Source organism: Anthonomus grandis, chromosome 22, assembly GCF_022605725.1.
Source record: "Anthonomus grandis grandis chromosome 22, icAntGran1.3, whole genome shotgun sequence".
In the NCBI taxonomy this organism is placed as follows: domain Eukaryota; kingdom Metazoa; phylum Arthropoda; class Insecta; order Coleoptera; family Curculionidae; genus Anthonomus; species Anthonomus grandis.
This window is the reverse complement of record NC_065567.1, coordinates 39,044,408-39,064,648: the sequence shown is the minus strand read 5'-3', so window position 1 is coordinate 39,064,648 and position 20,241 is coordinate 39,044,408. Positions and strand designations below refer to the sequence as shown.

The 20,241-nt window shown below is 31.4% G+C and overlaps 1 protein-coding gene across 10 annotated transcripts in view; it reads right to left on the bottom strand.

The window, feature by feature from the left end:
- Window positions 1–3,872: 3,872 nt before the first annotated feature.
- The window catches only part of LOC126748381 (uncharacterized), a 116,560-nt gene continuing 100,191 nt past the window's right edge, over window positions 3,873–20,241 (bottom strand). For 4 of the 10 annotated variants that reach the window (XM_050457576.1, XM_050457573.1, XM_050457575.1 and 1 more), the window contains 8 exons: window positions 18,043–19,194; window positions 14,445–14,543; window positions 11,790–11,983; window positions 9,499–9,724; window positions 8,371–8,500; window positions 5,976–6,283; window positions 5,606–5,804; window positions 3,873–4,510 (listed from right to left, as the gene is read on the bottom strand). In XM_050457576.1, the coding sequence (XP_050313533.1) occupies window positions 4,343–4,510; window positions 5,606–5,804; window positions 5,976–6,283; window positions 8,371–8,500; window positions 9,499–9,724; window positions 11,790–11,983; window positions 14,445–14,543; window positions 18,043–19,194 (2,476 nt within the window). In that variant the 3' untranslated portion in view covers window positions 3,873–4,342. Of the gene's footprint in view, window positions 4,511–5,605; window positions 5,805–5,975; window positions 6,284–8,370; window positions 8,501–9,498; window positions 9,725–11,387; window positions 11,407–11,464; window positions 11,691–11,789; window positions 11,984–14,444; window positions 14,544–18,042; window positions 19,195–20,241 lie in introns of those variants that run through there. The other 6 variants (XM_050457580.1, XM_050457578.1, XM_050457574.1 and 3 more) reach the window with 5 other exon arrangements.

Here is a 20,241-nt window from a genome sequence, read left to right as displayed (position 1 = left end):
TAAAATAAACATCGTGTCCTTGCCTTGTAATACCATGGTAATTATATGGCAGATGGCCACAATACTTCTTATTTTCTTTAATTTCAATAAATGGTATTTTATAATTATTAATAAGATTTCAGACTGCCATGTCAATATAAATTCAAATCCAAATTGCCTCTAATTTCTTCGTAACTCAAAAAACATCTTTGCCTAAAAACCATTAAATCATGGATATTCCATCTTTATATATTATTTATCTAAAGTGTAAATAAGCACCCTGTGAATTAAAAGTAGATACAGATGAGTTGAAGAGCAGAGGCCCAAGATCAAAGTTGGGTACACCAGCCGAGAGTCCTCGAGAAACCAAAAAAATAGTGACGTTCTTCTAAGCAATATATAATAATGGCAATCTGTTCAAACAACGTCTAAATCCAACTAAGCTTCATTAATTAGAGCATAGTAAACCTGGCTAGAGAAAGAGCAAAGATTTGTTGCACAAGATTTATCAGAGAAAAATTTATGATCAACAGAATCTTGAGTGAATTTTCGAAAAAAAATTTACGATAAAGAATAGTCTCAAATAAAAGGGAGAAATTGCATAGAATTGATATTGGATGATAGTTTTCAATCTGGATGGAGTCATCCTTTTCTAGTACAGGACACACCCTTTAACCTTCCAATCCATGCAATCCTTTATAACAAAACTTGTAAATCTATCCAGCACTAAGTTTATTTTTCAAAGCCTTGCTGACAGTAATATTATCATTTATAGCGTTTAAAGCAGCAACTTTAACAAAATCAGATCGATATGCCATATAACAATCTGAGTGCGGCATTGGAACACAAAACACACTCTAAAAAAGCTAATAGTGCTTCTTGTGGTTTTCAATTAACCTCCAATTATGGTTGAAAAGATAATGTATTTAAATGGATAATTAAACAAAAGATATTCTTAATACAATGTGGTTTGAAATCTCTGAATGCTCTTTCTTCTTGTTTTTGTTTTCTAAAATGTTTTTCAATATATCGATCTTTAGAGTACCATGGAGAAAAATACTTTTTTGCTTTTGTGGCACAGTTGTAAAGATTATAGAGGATTTTATTTTAAAAACCTGGCAATAAATGGATACCTTAATGGAATTTAAGACAGGAAGCCGATCAGTCTACAACACTACATCTCCGGGAAATCTAGTTTTCTGAATTCTGGTAAACTATTCTTAGAAACTAGCATGTAAAACGTATGCTACAACTTGATAATAATTTGAGCATAAGCATTGATAATAATTTATAATGGTTATAAGAGATGATGGACATCTTCATTAAGTAAAAGTGCAGCGTTTTTTAAAACTTGGATGTCAAAATTAGCAAGGACAAGATCTATAAACTGATTAAGTACGTTGGGTACATTAAAACATTATTAAAGATTCTACATTTTACAAACGTTTAATACAGTTTTATGATTTAAACTACAGGGACAATCAGTACCAATCGTTAGAACATTTACATCATCTAAAAGAATAATGTGTATGTCCAACGTAAAATTAGATGCAAAAAAAGAATTGTTGAGAGCTACAACTTTTGGTTCAGTTGTTCAAGAAGAGGGGAAATAAATTACAAAAACATAAAGAAAAAAAAGCTAAACCTAAAACATCTATAACCAATACGGCTAACCTTAGATAACTCTATTAGTTCAAGAAGTACACCGGCTCTACTGCTCGTAGTAACGACATTTACTATTCCCCAGAATATCTTGTCCTTGAACCTCCTCTTAGCATGGTAAACAGAGTCAGAGTTGAGAATATCTGGCTGAAACCTTGACTTTGTAATTGCTTTAATTATGACCTGAACAGCTCGACTGAATTCAGTAATCTTGCTACACAACCCTCTTACATTTTAGTAAGACATCATAATTGCAAATTTCAACTAATTTTTTACGAGAATAGATGGTATGGCTCTAGTGAATTTCAGCATAAGGTCTACAACGCAATCTCTATGCCGTTTCAGCTTTTAATTAACACTATGAAGTTAATTTTGCTGCTCTACTACTTCACTATAATACTGTGCTGAAATAAAAAACTAAAAATTGTCTCCGGATTCCGGAGGCTACTCTGGACATCCTATGGATTTCCTCTTATCCTGCATATATTTATAAGTATAGAAGTCACGTGATTCAGTTCAAGTTTTTCAGCAACCAAACTAATTTAAAGCATAATATTTTTTGTGCGTTTTTGCCTTTCACTCAACTCTTACCTAAGAGTAGAATTGGTAAATGCATCATTCTTTCTTGCACTGAAATTGATGTTAGTATTAGGCCCTTCAGCTAATGAATCTTTATAGCCTCTTTGAATTGCCTAGTTTCGATAGACTTGTTTTTATCTTACGTAGAGTTCAGTTCGTAGACCCTCGACCTAACGAATCTTTATAGTTTCTTTGAATTGCTTCGTTGCCAGAGATTTGACCTTCACGTTGTGTTTAAACATTTATTTTTATTTGAAAAACTGGCATAATCCTCAGACCTTTCATACATCTATCACAGAAATACTGAAAAAATTCGTTCATTCCTCAGCTAAGTTGTAAGGCCCGTGCTTTCAGCATGAGACCTCAGCTTGCAGCCATCACACTCTGTAAATTTGATCTTTTCAGCAATGCCAATATTACACTTAAAGCAATTATAAGCTTAAGATATTGTTTTATTCAAAAATGAAAAAAACCAACATTTGGACAAACTCAGATAAAAGTAAAATTAAAGTCTTGATATTTAGGTTTGCTATTGTTTCCAGATGGCGAACATCGTTGCGACCAACGAGCGAGAAAAACTTTGGAAAATATACATCGTGTTCACTTTCCTACTTTTAACTTATCTGACTATTGCTCTGTCAGTCCTTGGGCTCGAATTCGCATAGAGCATAGTGCTATTGGGAGAACACCTACAAAACCTGCCTTATCCAGTCTTGAAATAATGAGCAGAGATGAAAGTAGTTTTTATTCTCAGACGCAAAAATATTATTATCGGTATTTTTAGCTTTTTAGTGACAATAATAGAGACGTTATTAACTGGTACCTAAAAAAACATCTTGATTTATTATATATTTATTGCACGCACACCAGATATCTATCAGCCTGTAATTTTCATTATATTCATGGTCATAAAGGTAGACAGCACTGCGGGTAATAGAAAGGCTTTGGTGTGTTTCTGAATATCAAATGGTATTTTACAAGACTTCTTTCATAGTAATCTGCCGCGCACTTGAAATAGGTGGTTAGGATGCTGTGTGGTTAGATGGATGGGGGCCATGCTCTGCAGCGCTGTGTATCGGCCGAGCTGAATAGCATAATTGTTAAAATGGTGGCGGCTAGAGGCTGTCCACACAGTCGATTTTTATCTTAACTCGGAGAAATTATGGTTAGAATTAAGTCAATGATACAATTTAAGGCAATGAGAACTTCCTACAATCTACTATATCTTGGATGAAGTGCAGAGTGGAGTGCCGGATACTCATATACATGATGTTTAAATATCTGAGCAACCTTGAGAGTTTTACAACGGTACAATTCTTAAACCGAAGCATCTTATAGTGTCAAGAGAGTCAGTTAAGTCAAGAAACTGCCTTTAACAAAAAAATTCAAGTTACTGTATGTATAGAACACTAAATTGGAATCAACTCTTTTTTAAGATTTTAAAATGCTCTCATATCCAGAAGAATAATATCAGGATCTGGAATGTTCGGAATTAAAATAAGTGATTTTTTCTTTTCCTTATATTTAAAATGTCCGAAAAACTTAATCAGTCTAATGTACAATTATGTACAGCTCTACATATTTCGTAAGGGGCATGTTTCGAATATTTAAAAAAAAGGAAACCTTATTTTAAACTAAATAATACAACAGAATTATTTTAAAATTTTATTATACCTCCAAGCATTGCCACAAGATAATATATCTATATATTTTTCCATAAACACTTGGTGAAAAAATAAATTTAATAATTTAATAAATTACATATAGGCATAACTATAAATAATACTTCTTTTAACCGGATTTATATTACAAGGTTTATTTAGCTTTATTAAACATTAAACTTTCGTTTTTGTTTTTCGTAGAATGTTATTTTATAGTTTGGTAAGTATAATATTTATAGCAGGTATAATACGTAGCGTATACCTGCCATAAATATAAAAAAATTTACTAGGCGTGGATTGATGTTAAATTCAGGCATGATATATAAATTGACGCCTGAAAAACATCATTAAAAATATTTACACAATTTTGGCTTTAATTTAAAAAATTATTGAAATACGCTCTAAATGAGCCTAGCAAAAATTATAGTTTAAATTTGCCTACAAAGATTCTTAAAATCCATCTAATTATTGGAGTCTTCAATGTCGTTGTCGATCCTACTGCTACGAATGCCAGTATTACCTGTCCAAGGATATATGTCTGGGCAGGGTTGGCAAGTCCTCATATATCTTACTCCAGATTTATGCCAAAGATTGCAAACTTTTGGATTGTTACATCTTTTAGGGCGATCCTATAAGAAAGGGAAAAGTATACATTAACACGAGCATCTCGCACAAACAAAATATACTTTAAAACTATCTAAGCTAAATATAAGGTAAACTTCAACCAAACTACTTTTAAATAAAGGATAGAGGCGAAGGTAAAGGCGGCGTTTGTGATATTAATTAATGTCGATATTAATTTATCATGATGATTTACATATTTTTCATAAGGAAGCCACTACAAAAGTACACAAGTGCCAACGCTGTGAATTGCATCGCATAGATAACCCAGCCCTCAAACACGTCCGCTATACGTAAATTGTTGTTCTTGCCAAAACAACAAAAACCTAAGAAGGCTGAGTAAACAAAAAAACTCTTCATTTGTGAAGTTGTAGACTCATCAGTGTTTTTTCCTCGATCAAGATGACGGGTTAATCCATAAAGTCGTCGTTGTTCGACTGCCTTGTTAAACCCATTGTTTCTTATCAAACAAATAACCTGTCTTTTCACGTCTGCGCTGATGGAATTGCGTCCACCAACCATTCGATCAAAACAGGAGTTTTCCAATGGTCTGTATGGCCCTTACTTTTCAACTTTTTCATGCATGACCCTTGCAAATCAAAATCTTATATCAATATACCCACGATACTTGTAGTCAAGAGTAAGCTCCAAAGAGATCTGATATTATTACAATCCTGAATGGTTCAGTACAGATTGCAAATCAACTTCAGGAAGACCCAAATGGTTTTTTTCTCTTCTCTAAAAAGAAAAAAACATCAATTGTGCTTTTTAAATCGGGAATTTCTTCGCTATGCTCCGCCGGTCCTTTACTAGGTATCATCTTTCATTGGATACGCACTTGGAAATTGCAAGCTAAGACACAAACTCCAAGCATTATCTAGCTGTTCGTCCTTTACCCGCTACTCCACTCCAAAAATAAGTTTTCCAGAAGAACCTCTCAAATCAGACCAGAATGTACATACTTTTGATTATTATGTAAATTTATTTATACTCCGATATTTTTAGTGAAAAACATGCAAAAATTTCTATGAATGAACGTTTCATTTTTGTCATGCCAGTGATGAAAAAATAATGCAAAAGTATATTAAACGAACAGTACATACCGAATAATCACACTGGAAAGCCTGGAAGTTATTTAATCTATTTGTAGGAGTTGGATCTCTCACCCACTGTAATGCTTGCCAATTAGTTATTATCCAGACATCTTTCATGGCCAAAATAGTATCAATGAAGTTAATAAATCCCTCTTTGTGGTGGGGCTGTGTAAACCAAGCAGCGTGATAAAAGAGTCCGAAAGGTGCCCTAAAACATAATTTTAAATAAAATAAACTTTTTTTCTTGTAGGTGACCAAATTTAATTACGGCAAAGAGTCACAAGGAATAAGTTTTGATATTATGTAGTTTTGAAAATATTTGGTAGATCCTATTTTAAATTTTTTAAAAAATTATAGGTAACATAATTTTCAACACTACCTGTTCGTTGTATAATGCCTTTGGAAATTTTTAATAAGCATTTTAAAAACGCCATCCGCATCTGGTGGGTTACTGCAAGCATCTCCCATAGAACACCGTCCTCCATTTAAGTCTTGCCACATAACCATTGGTACTTCCCATACCCCGGGATATGATCTTGTTGGACAAGGCGGAATCATACAGTCATGGAATAATTTGTAGTCCAACGTATAGGGCCAGCTTGGTGGTTTGTTTTCATAAATAGGCATGGAAGAATCATAGGTGAAGTTGGAATCGTACAACATTTTAAACATCTTATTTCCTCCAACCTATAAATAGTGAGTAGTTAAAAATTTTCTTTTATTGGTTAATTATGATTTATAAGTAACCGGTAGCAATAAATCTAATAACTTAATTTTTTAGAGTAAATATCAGATGGCTTTTTTAATCGATATTACTAAGACTATTTAACCCAAATGCCTCCATTTATGCCATAGTTGTTGAACTGCAGAACTCGATTGCAGGTTTAAGTTACAGAGAAGTTTTGCGAGCTAGATCCAAAAAAAAAAATGGGTAGGAACTCAACAACATCCCAGCAATTAGTAATGACACCTTCAACCCAACCTTTCTTTTGCTTAAATTATTTAATCAATCATTTAATAATAGAAATCTGACATCTTACAAAATAGATAATATGGATAAGAAGAGATATCTGGACTTCCGATTACACTGCTCTAAGTAAAATTTTCGATATTCAACAAAATGAGCCAGTTCGAAGGATCTCAATTTCTCAGTCATTTTATCTCAATTTCTGGAATGAAGAAAGAGGAGCCATTTTTTGACCCCTTAATTCTTAGTGATATAATTAGATACTTTACTAGTGTGTTTTCTTAAAGAAAGTCGTCTGAAATCAGCTTGATTAGTTTAAATGGATGTGTTGAAGTTAATAAAGAAAACAAAGTATTTTCCATACTTTACATTACAAAAACTTAAGCTACGAAGGTACATTAACTCATAACATGGATTCTTAAATTACATGAGTTAGTGTTGTTCCGCGAAAGTATTAAAGGAAATAATAAACATTTACAATTATGAGTCTTAGGACTCTTAGGTGAACAGATTAATTTGCGTTTAGCTTGTCTTAGACCTACAATTTAACGTAGGCTCCGAACCACGATAGGACTTAAGTCGTTTCATCGACTGCTTCTCAGATTAGTTTGTTTATTTTAACTTCTTTTGTAGAGACAAATAAAAATAACCATGCCAAGGCCAGGATTCGAACCTGAAACCACACATCGTGAACTTATTACCACGATGCCACCGGGGTCGGCTATTAACGCGTGGAAACTTTTACTTCTATTTTGGGTTTAAATAACTTTAATATACTATTTGATGCGAATTTCTGAAGAGACCGTCTGAGATTTTTAGCAAACTGGTTAATTTTTTGTGGTTAAGAAGCAACCCTATATATAGCATATATAGCGTATACTGCAAATACTGATACCCAAGCTCCAGAAAAAAAACTTAACTCTGCCCTTTATTTCTCTAGTAATTTGGCGACCCCTGACAGAAGCTTCTCCGTAATTCCAGCATTCTAACTACACCTCTATTGTAGGTGCAGTATAGTCTCTGGAGATTTTTCCTTTTCTATACATTTTAATAATGTATTTTTTGCAAACAAAAAAATATGTTAAGGCTATTCCAACTATTTTCAATCAATTAAATTCTAAGAGTGAAGAGGTAATGCCTAGCAAGTAGTCTTACGCCAACATTATAAATTACTATAGAAACCAACTAATTGTAATATCAATAGCACTAATATTATGTCAAGGGATATTATGCAAGGGATTTTATGCATTTATAAGATTGGCTTTTTATAAAAAAAAGTATTTCAGATCAAGAAGCAGATTGCATAAATCAAGGCCGTGAAGTTTCTAGTCTTAAGAGTGCTAGCTCCAGAAATCTAGAGGGAAGTTTCATATGTAAAAACTGGTTTTTTATCAGCTGAGAGCAGGTTATCGCTAAACACTAGAAATAATATAGGAGCCAAAAGTAAGCCAAATAGGGATCCCACAACCTTTTTCATGCGATGTTCTTTCTATTCTGTTTTTTTTATGGCCAAATGTGATTTTAGGTATAATACCTCGTTGCTGAATTCATGGTGTATACAACTGAACGCCTTACTCAGGTTAAAAAAAACTGAAGCATTTTAGAGATTCAAAAAAATGTCCAAAGCCATATTCTTGTTTTTGAACAACGCAAACTAAACTATAATAACATTGCGATTAAAAACATTATGCAACGAAGTATGATTCTGCAGTAATTGGCAGCTACGTAAATTTATTTACATAAAGTTATAAAATTCTCGAAAAGAAATATTGGTTAATGAGGACACATAACTAAAACCATAACTTACCGACAAAAATGGAGCTCTCATGCCTCTGACATCTTCTAATTTTACACCACCATATGCAGATAGAATTTCTCTTTGACCAGCTACTTCTTTTGTCCATTTTTTCTGAGAAAATTGTTCGCCAAAACTATGTCTACATATAAATAAAATATACATTAAAAAACAGTCTTACACATTATTTAAGTGCTAAGAAGAAGCAAGCAATACAAGTAAGATATGTTAATAAATTGAAGTATAAAATTGAAAAATAAAAAAATATTTAAGCGATTAGTAATAAAGGCAGAAATTAGAGTTGGTGTGGAAAACTATACGATTAAGTTGTGTCGGTGGTACAAAATCAAAGTTCCCCTTACATTAACTTGACGTAAAATGTTTAATTTAAAGCAGACACTTCTATTAAATTAATAATGATTGCTACCTAATAGTACTTATCGTATTTAATTATAAAAAGATAGATTCTTCGGTATATTCCGTAAGTAGGGAAGCAGAGAAAGTGGCGGATGTAGGGTGGCCGACGCATATCGTCTGCTTATAAGTATTTTTAGGACAAGGCGACCAGAACGGCAGACCGAAAACAAAAATAAAATATACACGACCGACCAACTAAGGTCTTTGCTGCAAAAGTCTAAAAATTTGATTTTAACCGATATTGAAGGTAAGCCAAGACGTGCGGCGTATTGGATTTACCTTCTCAGAGACAAGCACAATTGAAGAATCGGTAAAACATTGTTCTGTTAAGTTTTTGCTTATTAAAATAATATATATTCAGGAGAATTTTTTTTACAGATGTAGCTCATCCTTCATATAGAGATGTATCTTATTTTTCTCTTGAATTTGGAAATAGTACAGCTGATCACATAAATTAGTTATATGCTTGATTAATATAGATATATTTTCATTTTTTTTTCTGGTTGTCTTGCCTTGAAGAAGCTGATAAGCAAAGACATTATCGGAAAGTACAATCTTTACTTCCACAGCTTCTTTACTTTTTTTTGTTTTTAAGATGATATAGAACATATGTTAACTTAGATTCTAGCTAAATAACGTAACATTACTTATATTATACTTATTAAATAAGGGGAACTTCAAGGACATATTGTGCTGAACAAACTAAGTTGTCTTTAAACTTACGAAACTGTATGGGAAGCTAGTTCATGACCATCAGAGTACAGATTTTGAACTTGACTATAGTCGGTCCATTCATGGGATACATAAAAGGTGGCAGCTATGGGGCAGCCATTAGGATTTGTCCTACCTCTTTCAAACAAGTCTTGATAGAGACCCTTGTTTAAATCATTTACTGAATCATCAAAAGTAAGCAGCACGATTTGAGGTACTTGCTCAACTGGTATATCTCCTGCAGGTTAGTAGGCGCAGAAATGGAAAAAAGAAATTTAGATTAATAAATGCTAATTAAAGTGTTAAATATGTGAAAAATTTCTGTGTTAATACATTGACAGCTTCTCAAAATGCTAATAGGTGAAAAAGCCAGTAGATAGGTTCTAGCAAAAATATTGCTAGAGAAGTTATTTATAATTATGTTTGTTTTAAATTTTTTAGGTCTAATGCTGTTTTGTTAAAAGTGAAACATGCAACCTGTGTATTTTAAATTTTAGTTTTATTATAACTTTTTAAGAGACCTATGACTTTTCATTTTTATTTTGATTACAATATCTCTTTGAGAATCATGGATGAGTTCTTGTAACTTGAAGTGAAAAGTAAATAAGAAGAAATATTAAATATTATTAATCTCTTGGAGGTTTAAAAATAATTAAAAAAAAACGCATATTTTGTGCATGAGCGTGTTTACGTCCAGTCTGTCGCAAAAATAGATAGGCATTAGTTCAAATTACATGTTTTTTTGTTAGCAAAATAATATTTTCTTTTTCGTGTCAAGTACATTTTGAGAACTGTGTGTTAAGTGTATTTAAGGTGGTACAAATTGATAAAAATAAACCAACTGTCACTAGTTCTTTAATTCTAAAAATATGCAATACAGCTTTATTGTACATACATATCTTACAACATCCCTCGCAAATCATCACATTAAAGGAATGCTAATGGTTTAAAGGGATTGCGATCACTCCAGGTTTCCGCAAACCTCAAGAGAATGGACTAAGATATAAAGCGTATAAAAATACTGACTGTGCTATTGCTCTTTTTTAAGTTAGATGCTCAATCTTTCTACCAGATTACTGATGTTGCAATCCATATTTATTAAGAGTTTTCTTGCTATTACACATTTTTTAATTTTAATATAATATTTTGATGTAAAATATTTTCAAACCAGGTTTGGGAGCCGCCAGAGTATATTTTCTAAGAAGAGGTTGCCTGGTTGCCCTTATCTTAGATAAAGGATATAATAATGACCAAAGAGAATTGTTCGAAGACCCACTCGTAATCGTTATCTTTAAGGATTCGTTGAAATCCTATCCTCCAGAAAAAACTATCCTCCATATTTTACATTGTAAAAAGCTGAGAAAGCACATTGACGCCAAAGAACATAGCTTTTGACATTACATTAATGTTAGTACTGGTCTGCGGAAGTGTTAAAAAAATTGGAAACGTTCATAGTAAGAAGTCTAAAAATTAAATATTTTGATATAAGTCACCAGAGGCATGGCTGCATTTGAGATAGTAATCCGTATATACGATAAACTAAATGAAGAATTTAAGAGTTGGTTCATATTAAAAACACATTTATGTTACCAAATTTTATTGCAAGTCACACTATGTGAACAAATAATTTCTACCTACTGTATCTAAATTATTCAATATATTTTGGCAATAAAATTGTCGTCGATGGTAAATTTTCTTGTGCTTCCATATCTGTCTGATTCCACCATCACAATGAGCTAATAATTTTCGTTCACATATCATGTGCATTTTTATTCTTACCGGTATTCGTTTATCTATTTTTTAACAAAGCAAGATGACATTGGAGACTAAATAAAAAAAGAACAATGATATGTTATAAAAGTATAAAGGAAGAGAAAAAAAAAAGATGACAGCAAAAAAGAGCAAGATGTCACAGATTACCTAAAATCCAAAGTTAATTTGCTTAAGAAGGCTATATGGCCAAAAAAAGGCCACTTACGAGACTGTATGGGATGCTAATTCATGGCCGTCGGCATACAGATTCTGGACCTGGCTATAATCTGTCCATTCGTGTGAAACGTAAAATGTGGCCGTTATTGGACAGCCATTAGGATTTCTGCGTCCGTTTTCAAATAAATCAATATAGTATGGCTTATTTAAATCATTAACAGCGTCATCAAATGTCATCAAAACTATTTGAGGGGTTTCCGTCACTGGAATATCTCCTAATCAAAAATATACAATTTAAATTCAAGCTCATTTAGACCAAAAGGGCCTCCTGAAACAATAACAAAAATAATTTTGGACTTATTTATCAGACTTACCAGGAATATCTTTTCCTCCACATGAGCAATCAGGTAACAAGCAAACGTCCTTTCTGCATTTAGCAGCAGTTTTGTCTGGCTGTGGTTGAGGGTATAGAGGGTCTGGTCTTCTCGGAGGAAATTTATAAATATCGATAAACTCTGAAGCTTTAGAGACAATTGATGTAGATGGCTTTAATGTTGGACGTGCTCGGCTTAAATTTAAAAAAATATAATTTAAAGCATCATAAAATTAAATATGTATGTATTTTATGATTAAATAAGTTCAGAACAACTAAATATCATAAATGTGACTTGAAAAAACATGTTAAAATACATTCTAAAAAAAATATAGAGTCTTAAGATATTGTAAAATAGGTAATAAAAATATGTTAAAGAAATTATTATACCATTGTGAAAAAACGTAATTTTATATACGACCACCAAAAAATAAAAATTAATTTAATAACGAATTTTGTCCATTTCTAGAGTATCAGTATAACCAATAATAATTGCAAATTGTCATTGCAAGGGTAAGAGCAACAATGAAGCAATCAAAGAAAAATAATGTGAATTTTTTAATTAATTTTATATTTTTTTTAATTTAAATTTCATCTAGAATAAAGCAAACCTGCTCCAAAAGATTAGGAAAATTTCTCTATTAATTTGCTTCCTTTATGACTAAATATATTTGCTCTGCTTCAATAGAGTAAATAATAATTTATTTCCAAATAAAATTATATACAACTGGTTTTTCTTATTGCATACTAAATTAATCAATGATTAATTTAGTAATCATTAAGTAATTTATTGACTTGATAGCATAAGGGTTCAATCAGGCTAATGCATGCGATTATTGATATGCTAGAGTTCTCCATACTATTACCATGTGGCATATAGCTAAACACGTTTACGGTAAGATCATTCTAATAATAATCAAAAAGAAGTAAATCCAGATTGGATCAGTGAAGAATTCTGAAGGTTGGCATAAAAATGTTTGATCTACAGCTTTCGAACTTAATAAATTACTAAAATTAGTACACATAATTACTACGTCGATCTGACTTCTTTCATTAAGTGGAACTATTAAATGTACAAGATTCAGACACAGTATTCACGAGATTTAAACTTCTGCAGTAAAAAAGATTTGCAAATGTTAAAAAAAATATATAAATATAATCTGGTCTTATAAGATTAAAAAGATAACGATTCGATAGATATAATATGCTTGCTTAAGATTTGCGAGCCATTTGACACATTTTGAATATACTAGATCAAAAATCTTACAGCGTTATTGGTTTTAATACGAGAAGACATGGTAGGAGAGGAGAAAGACAATGAAGGTAAGTAATTTGCAATTTTTTCAATTACTGCCTCTCATGGGTCGTAAGTTCTTCCGTGTATTTCTTTGGGGTTAGCAATCTTAACGACTTCACTGATGCCAAGAAAAAAAATAGGAACAGTTGCTTCATCAGTATGTGTTAGGTTAGTCTAAGAATCTGTTTAAAAGTTCTACAAAAAATATCAAAAAATATTTCACGAAAACACTGTGATACGTGGAGAGTAATATTAATGGGGATTCATGTTCGTGAAAAAATATTACGTAAATTAAATTATGTTTACTAAGTACCACAATTTAATTTAAAAGATTTATTTAAAAATAAACTGAAATTCATATAATTGGCTATTAAGAAGTCACAAACATTCGAAATTTAAGGTCATATGCACACTTTTAAGAAATTATAAGAAAATGACCCTGAGAATAATTTGAAGTTTCGTTTCATGTTATAATTAGTCAAATGACGAAATTTATTAAGCGAAGCTCCGACACGTTTCAAAGTTTTCATTTCTGGTCGGAATATAACTTTTTTTAATGAAAAAGTTAACGAACTGTGAAAATATCGTTTGATTTGGTATTTGAGGAGATAAGTTTCTTTTTTATGAACAGGAATATAAACGCATAAGTTGGACGAGACAGTGAATGTTTTAATGCCATCTAATTATGAAACAGTAGAAAATCACAGGGATCAACGCTGACGGATTTTTACATTTATTATGTAAAAATTATAAATGATTATCTACAATTTGGAGCTAATAAGGCCAATTCACAAAACACTGATGATGTTAAGAACCAAATCACCATGCCGAAATTGCAGTACGGTTCAATAATACATCAATGTTCGTCAAGATTTTGAAATTCTTATTTCAGATTTTTTATATGGGGCTCCAGGGGTACATACATAAACAAGCAACAGGAATTCATAGGTAAAGCATTAAATTAAATAGAGAACGACAATAATTCATCGATTCCTCCATTCCTCGCTTGTGCTAAGAGGAGAAATTCAATACGCAGCATGTCTGCCACGTTTACGGTCACTTTTGGAGTGCAGTTAGTAAAAGAGAGTAGAAGAAACGCCATCGTTCTCTTTTTAACTCGTGAATTAGACTTGCAAGTTAAATCATTAATTTTTATACCACGATTTTTCGCCGGTATAAAAGAGACTGAAGGCATGCGATTCCTATATTAAAAGTTTCTAAAACTTAGTACAGGTTTTTACTTTAAGGTGCATAGAAGGTACTTTATTTAACTTAATAGGTAAATTATATTGACTTTAAATTATATACAGGTAGTTACAACAAATAGCAAATTATAGTAAAAAATAGGTGTTAACTTACGGCGCTGGTGTACCCCTATTAACGTTAACTGTAACCTCATTGCTATTTATAGAGGCAGAGTTTGTGTAATGTGATGTACCTCGTCCTCGGGAAGGTGTTCTAAAATTAAGTAAATAAACTGAGTACATGCATTTTTATTATATAAGCTGAGTTTAATCAAGCAAATAACATAACAAATTAAAATGCAATAAGTTCTCTATACCTTGTTTTTGTGTTGTGTTATGTGTCTGTTTAAACTCACTTCATTGTTAAATTTTATGTTTGAAATAATATATTTTTATTATGTCGATATAAAACATTTTATCTGTTCAGAAAAAAAGTACCTAAATATATATTTTTTGTGTTTTGGTAAAATATTCCTCTCAGACCTGTTCTAACAATACCTTTTATGAAGCACTAACCATGCATTTGTCTGGTAAAAGTATATATTATAGATACAATAGCCTGATAAGAATCATTAAGGTTTAAAACTATCGATGTATTCTCAAAAGCGGAAGACGCGCTCCATCAAGATGGACAAACAAACCCTCACCTTATGCTATTATATGCTAATGTAATATATATACATTATGTGCAAAAATACACCTGTGCAAAATGTTATTTATTTTGTTCCAGTAATTTGTCAAAAAATCTTGATATAAGCCGGAAAATTTATGTTATTATTAATAAAAAAGCTACTTATAGATACTGTGTGACTAAAATATACATATATTAATTTTCATATTTGCTTTTTTTATTTATCATTGACATTCGTCTGAAAATAAGATACTATTCTATTTTGTGTACTAGTTTCTCAAAGGTAAGAGTTACATGTCGAAGAGGTTAAAAACGCTTTTTAAAAAGCTCTTAACGGGGATGGTTTGGAGTGCAATCAACCTAGGTAGTAGAACTTGAAGATACTTTACCAAAGATAGTTTAGCGAAGTTCTGGAGCTCTTTCCTACATTCAAGGGCTAGATAATGTAACATTTCAATAAAACAAAGTCAAGTCCAATAATAGATTAGAGTTCCTTAAAACGTAAACTATCTATATTTTTAATGAACTTATAACAGCTGCGTCATGCCTAGGATGTCCTAGATCATCTTGGTGCGGTTCTTAGGGATAGCTCTCAGACAACCTATGAATTAACAAATTTAACAGGACATCTGACAGGTTTTTGACAAAAGCTATCGCCCACTTATGAATTAACTAATATTCTGCTATCCTGGTTGTGCCTGGCTTACCTTCATTCAACTAAATATTTTTAGCTGGTCGCGCCGTCTGACAGCATACATTCCAATGCATGGTGTAGACGCAAACTGGTTTTTATTATATTCTTAAATTACCTCGATCTAATTATTACAATTATTTAAAGAAATTCTTCACTGGTATAGACACCACTTTCTTCTACTTCCAGTATTCGGAGCTATTGGATAGTTTACGATAAAACATTCATTTTTGTATCATACAGAATTACTCTTCAACGTTTTTTATTTCTGGCTTCATGTTTAAGCTTTTTCAAAGCCAAAAACTTAATTGAATTACTAAAAATATGCGATTTTAATTGGTAATTCAATTTAGGATTTTTAAAAATCAAAGGAAAGTTGTTTATGGCATGAAGTGTGGGTTGTGAGAGGGTCCCTAAAATTCCTAAAATGATTTGAATCATTCAATTTTCTTCTTGTCTACCAATCAAAATTTCTGACGGCTTAATGATTCTACCACGTATCAAATGCGTAAAAATACATCGTATTTAATTTTTCTTTACATCCTATTTTAAATATATAAACAATTTTTTTTTGACAAAGTTATAACATACATACCAACTTGACAGCTAATTTTTCTATAAAGTTTTAAATAGAGGTTTTAAAATATTTTTTAATATAGTATCTTTTTCCAATAAAAGATAAATGTTGTTAGTAATACCCAATCCACTATTTCGGTGCTAACTAATTAATCCAGCCTCCAATTACTTTCAATCTTACTAGTGAAAAATTGTAACCAAACCATTGAGTTTCTATTCTTATTATATATTTTTTTGTTATATTGCCTCATCTTCCAATTGCACAAAATTTTAAAATCATAATGAAAATCACTATAAGTACGTTAACTGCTTCAGCTCTTAAAGCTATTTAACGGATAACTTGGAGCTAATATAGTCTTAAGCATTTTTGAGATTATGGCAAGTTAGTACCTAAGGATTTTCTTAATATTATTGATATTTTTATTCGCGACATACTTACTCTGACGTTTTACTAGTATTAGTACTGCTTGGTGTAACTAAGATATGTGGATGATAACTAGAGACATGGGAGCTTTTTTAGGTTTGTGTAACCTTTGTAATATTTTAGGTGTTTCATAATTGGTGGCGAGATGCCATATTGCAACTTTGTTTGTCTTAAAAATTAACAGAAGTTAGTATCAACCAATTTTTAAAATATTTGGGATGGTTAGAAATAACTTGTTATAATCATTGTATATATTTCTGAAATTTCTGAGAGGGTCTCAAATAGCTAAATCACTAGGAATGCAATTTTTTTAAATTGAAACGGAAATCCCAAAATTCGGGAATTTAAACTAAATATTGACTTACAAATCATTGCTGCAATATGGTGAAACCCGAATAACGTCCGAGCTGCTCTTGATAATTACAAGACGGTAAAATCTAAATAACAATTAAATGACATATTAAGAAACATGTCACTAAAACTTTCATTCAGAAGAAGCTCATAAATTCAGCTTTATTAAGAAATAAATCAAAGAGAAATGGATAAATATCTTCTTTAAAAAACAGATTCGTGGTGTAACCTGCTTAGTGGCAATACGATGAAGATGTCTAAATGTTTCCCCAAATAGAGTATTTTCTCATTTCTGCGTGTAGATGAACTACTAGATACTAGATACAAACTACTACAAAAACTAAATACTTTTTATAAAAAGTTTTACGTTGATGATTTAGTATTAGGTACTAGCAAGCCTATGTGCGTTGGTGACTAAAAAACCAAGTAGGGTTGAAATGGCTGAAAAACCTCTTAAAAAATAGATTCAGGCTAAGCTCAGTGGTGATAGGGTGGAGATGTCTATGGTAAAACGTTTGCCAAAGAGACTCCTTAGTTTGCACCCTTATTACATTACCCGACTGATCTGATTTCTTTTTGGAATGCCAAAATACCCATGCATTACCATGCAACATAAGTTGAGGAGAACTCCTAAGAGAGACAATGACAATACTTCACCTTAGCCAGACGTGTATATTATATATTTATAAAAATTAAAACGGCTACCATGTTCGTGTGCATACACGATTTATCATCTGGTTATGTTAAAGTAGTAGGCCGGAGTGTTTTAGTTCAAACAAGATCTTAAGAATACAAAACAAAAATAGTTCCTAACATTCTATCTATACGTTTATATCAGTAGATAAGTTACATATTTAAATCTGATCTTTAAATTGTATTATCCAGAGACTGGTATTATACTGATGGGAAGTAAGCAAAACTATAAGTATGCTAACATATAATTGGGTTATCTATGTGTGAAGCATGAAATACAGGTGGTGCAAAAATATTAAATTGTGTTTCTTCATTTCATGCAGATGAAGAAGAGATAAAAATCGTACCTTGGTCCCACTTTGAATTTGCATTTTAGTGGATTGCGTGTACATATTGGCTCTTGACCTTTAGTCCCTGCGCTGGTAATTAGAGTTTTTATGGCAGTGTTGACCCGAGATACTCTATTTTTAGTTGGATGGGATTTATTTATGGGAGAGTTCGTAGTAATGTCTGTGACTATAGGACTCTCTAGCGTAGGTGTATGGGATATTTCTTTAGCAATTTCTTTTGTCAGTTTTTGTTTTTGATGAAGTAAAAAGTTTTTTGCTGTTTTCATTTTTGGGATAAATACAGGTTTTGATAACTTATCATTCAAATTTTGTGATTTTGCGTAAAATTTATTTTTGGGTAATAGAACAGGTCTTGCAGTACTCGTATGTTGTTTTATGTTTGATGTTAATTTAAACAATTCTTCGTTTAAAGCCTTTACAGAGATGCTGTTACTTATATTATCCAAAATATTAGAATTATTATATTTTGGAAATACCAGATTTACTTTTGTTTCATTTTTATTATTTTTAGCAGATTGGTAAATATTATTTGTAACATTGCTCAAAAGTTCTTCCTCGGATTCAAAGTACTTTCCTGAGTTAGATGATAATGCATAGTTGACAGCGATTGGATGAATAATTTTTCGTATAACTTTTAGTTTCTTAGTGTATGTCTGTTTGTCAACTTCAGAGTCTGATACATTGGTTTGAGTTTTTGGTCTAAACCCAAAAGCTGGAAATGTCAAAAGTGGTGATGCTTTCGATAAATATGTTTGTAAAAATAAATTTGAAGGCGAATATGTTGTTGGTGTATCGACTGTTGTAAGTTTTAGTGGCGACTCTTTAGTTTTTATATTCTTTAATAAGGGCTGATGTTTGGTAGTATACTCAATAGTAGCGTTTGGGGTCTTATAATTAGATTTAGGTGTCGTGATGTTATTATGAGAAGTTAATTTATTAACAAACGAATGCTCTGGAGCAGGTAAAAATGGAGAAGGTTGTTTTAGATCTATGAGTTTAGGTTCATGCAGCAAATAGTCATAAGAGTTTGGGTCTGATGAAAGTGAGGAAACTAATTCTGAGGAGAAAGGAGTATCTACAATATGTTCCGGATTTGTATAGTTTGACTGTGCTTGTGTTTGCTTTTCAATGGCGGTGACAGGCGCTTTTCTAGAATAAATAATTGTAATAATAGTCACTATACTCATCAAATTATAATATTTAAAATAAACAATATATCAAATTTCAATCAGTCGATTTCAACCTTTATTGTTCGGCAATTTTTATCGCAAAAAAATCCTTAATACTATATTATTATTGCTTTTCTTAATAACAAATAAAAAGAAGAAAAATAAGAACAATAAATGTCTTTTTTAGCCCTAAATTACTCCATTTGTTACAAACTAGCAGCCTGACTACGCCATTGGTTATATTCAGACTGCAAACTATTTATTTGCTTATTTATTTGATGTGTTTAGGATTTAGTGTGAAGTGTGTGGATATGATAAAGTCGGGCATAAGTCATTCGATTAGTAAGATAAATCATATACAAAGGAAAAGCGCAACAGGTATTAGAACTGCGATCAGTATTAGTGAAGAACTACATTTGTAATAAAGTATTAGGAATTTACTAAAAAAAATAGAGAGAAAATAACTTATTAAATAAATATGAAATTAAATAATAATGAATAACGGTACTAAAAAAAAAAGAAATACCTAAAAATAGATAAAGTAATATAAATAAATAATAAATTATAATAAACTAGAACTAATATCAATATGTTTATATTGGCTGCAATATACTAGCTTTTACCTTTATTAAATAAATATTTGGGAGTCAATGTCAAAATCGAAAGAATCAAAATCAATTGTCTTAGGTACAGTAAGTAGGTTTTACGCGTTTTCTTCTTAGCCCAACTTAAATTAACAAAGGATTTTAGAACAAGTTCAACAGCTAAAATTTTAGTATTAGTATAGGTACTAAAAATTCAACAAACGAAGATAAATTACTAATTTAAAAAATAGCGGTGTAATACTTAAGAGAAAGCTCAAAATTGCAGTAAGCAAAAAGCAGGTAAGTACATATCTACTGAAGTAAATGCATTGAAGAAAAAGTAAGCTCCTTTATAAAATTCAAAAAGAGCTCTGTTCGCTAAGAAGATATCAAGTGATACAGACTTGTGAATAATAAAAATGCTGACATAAAAGCAAAAGTCT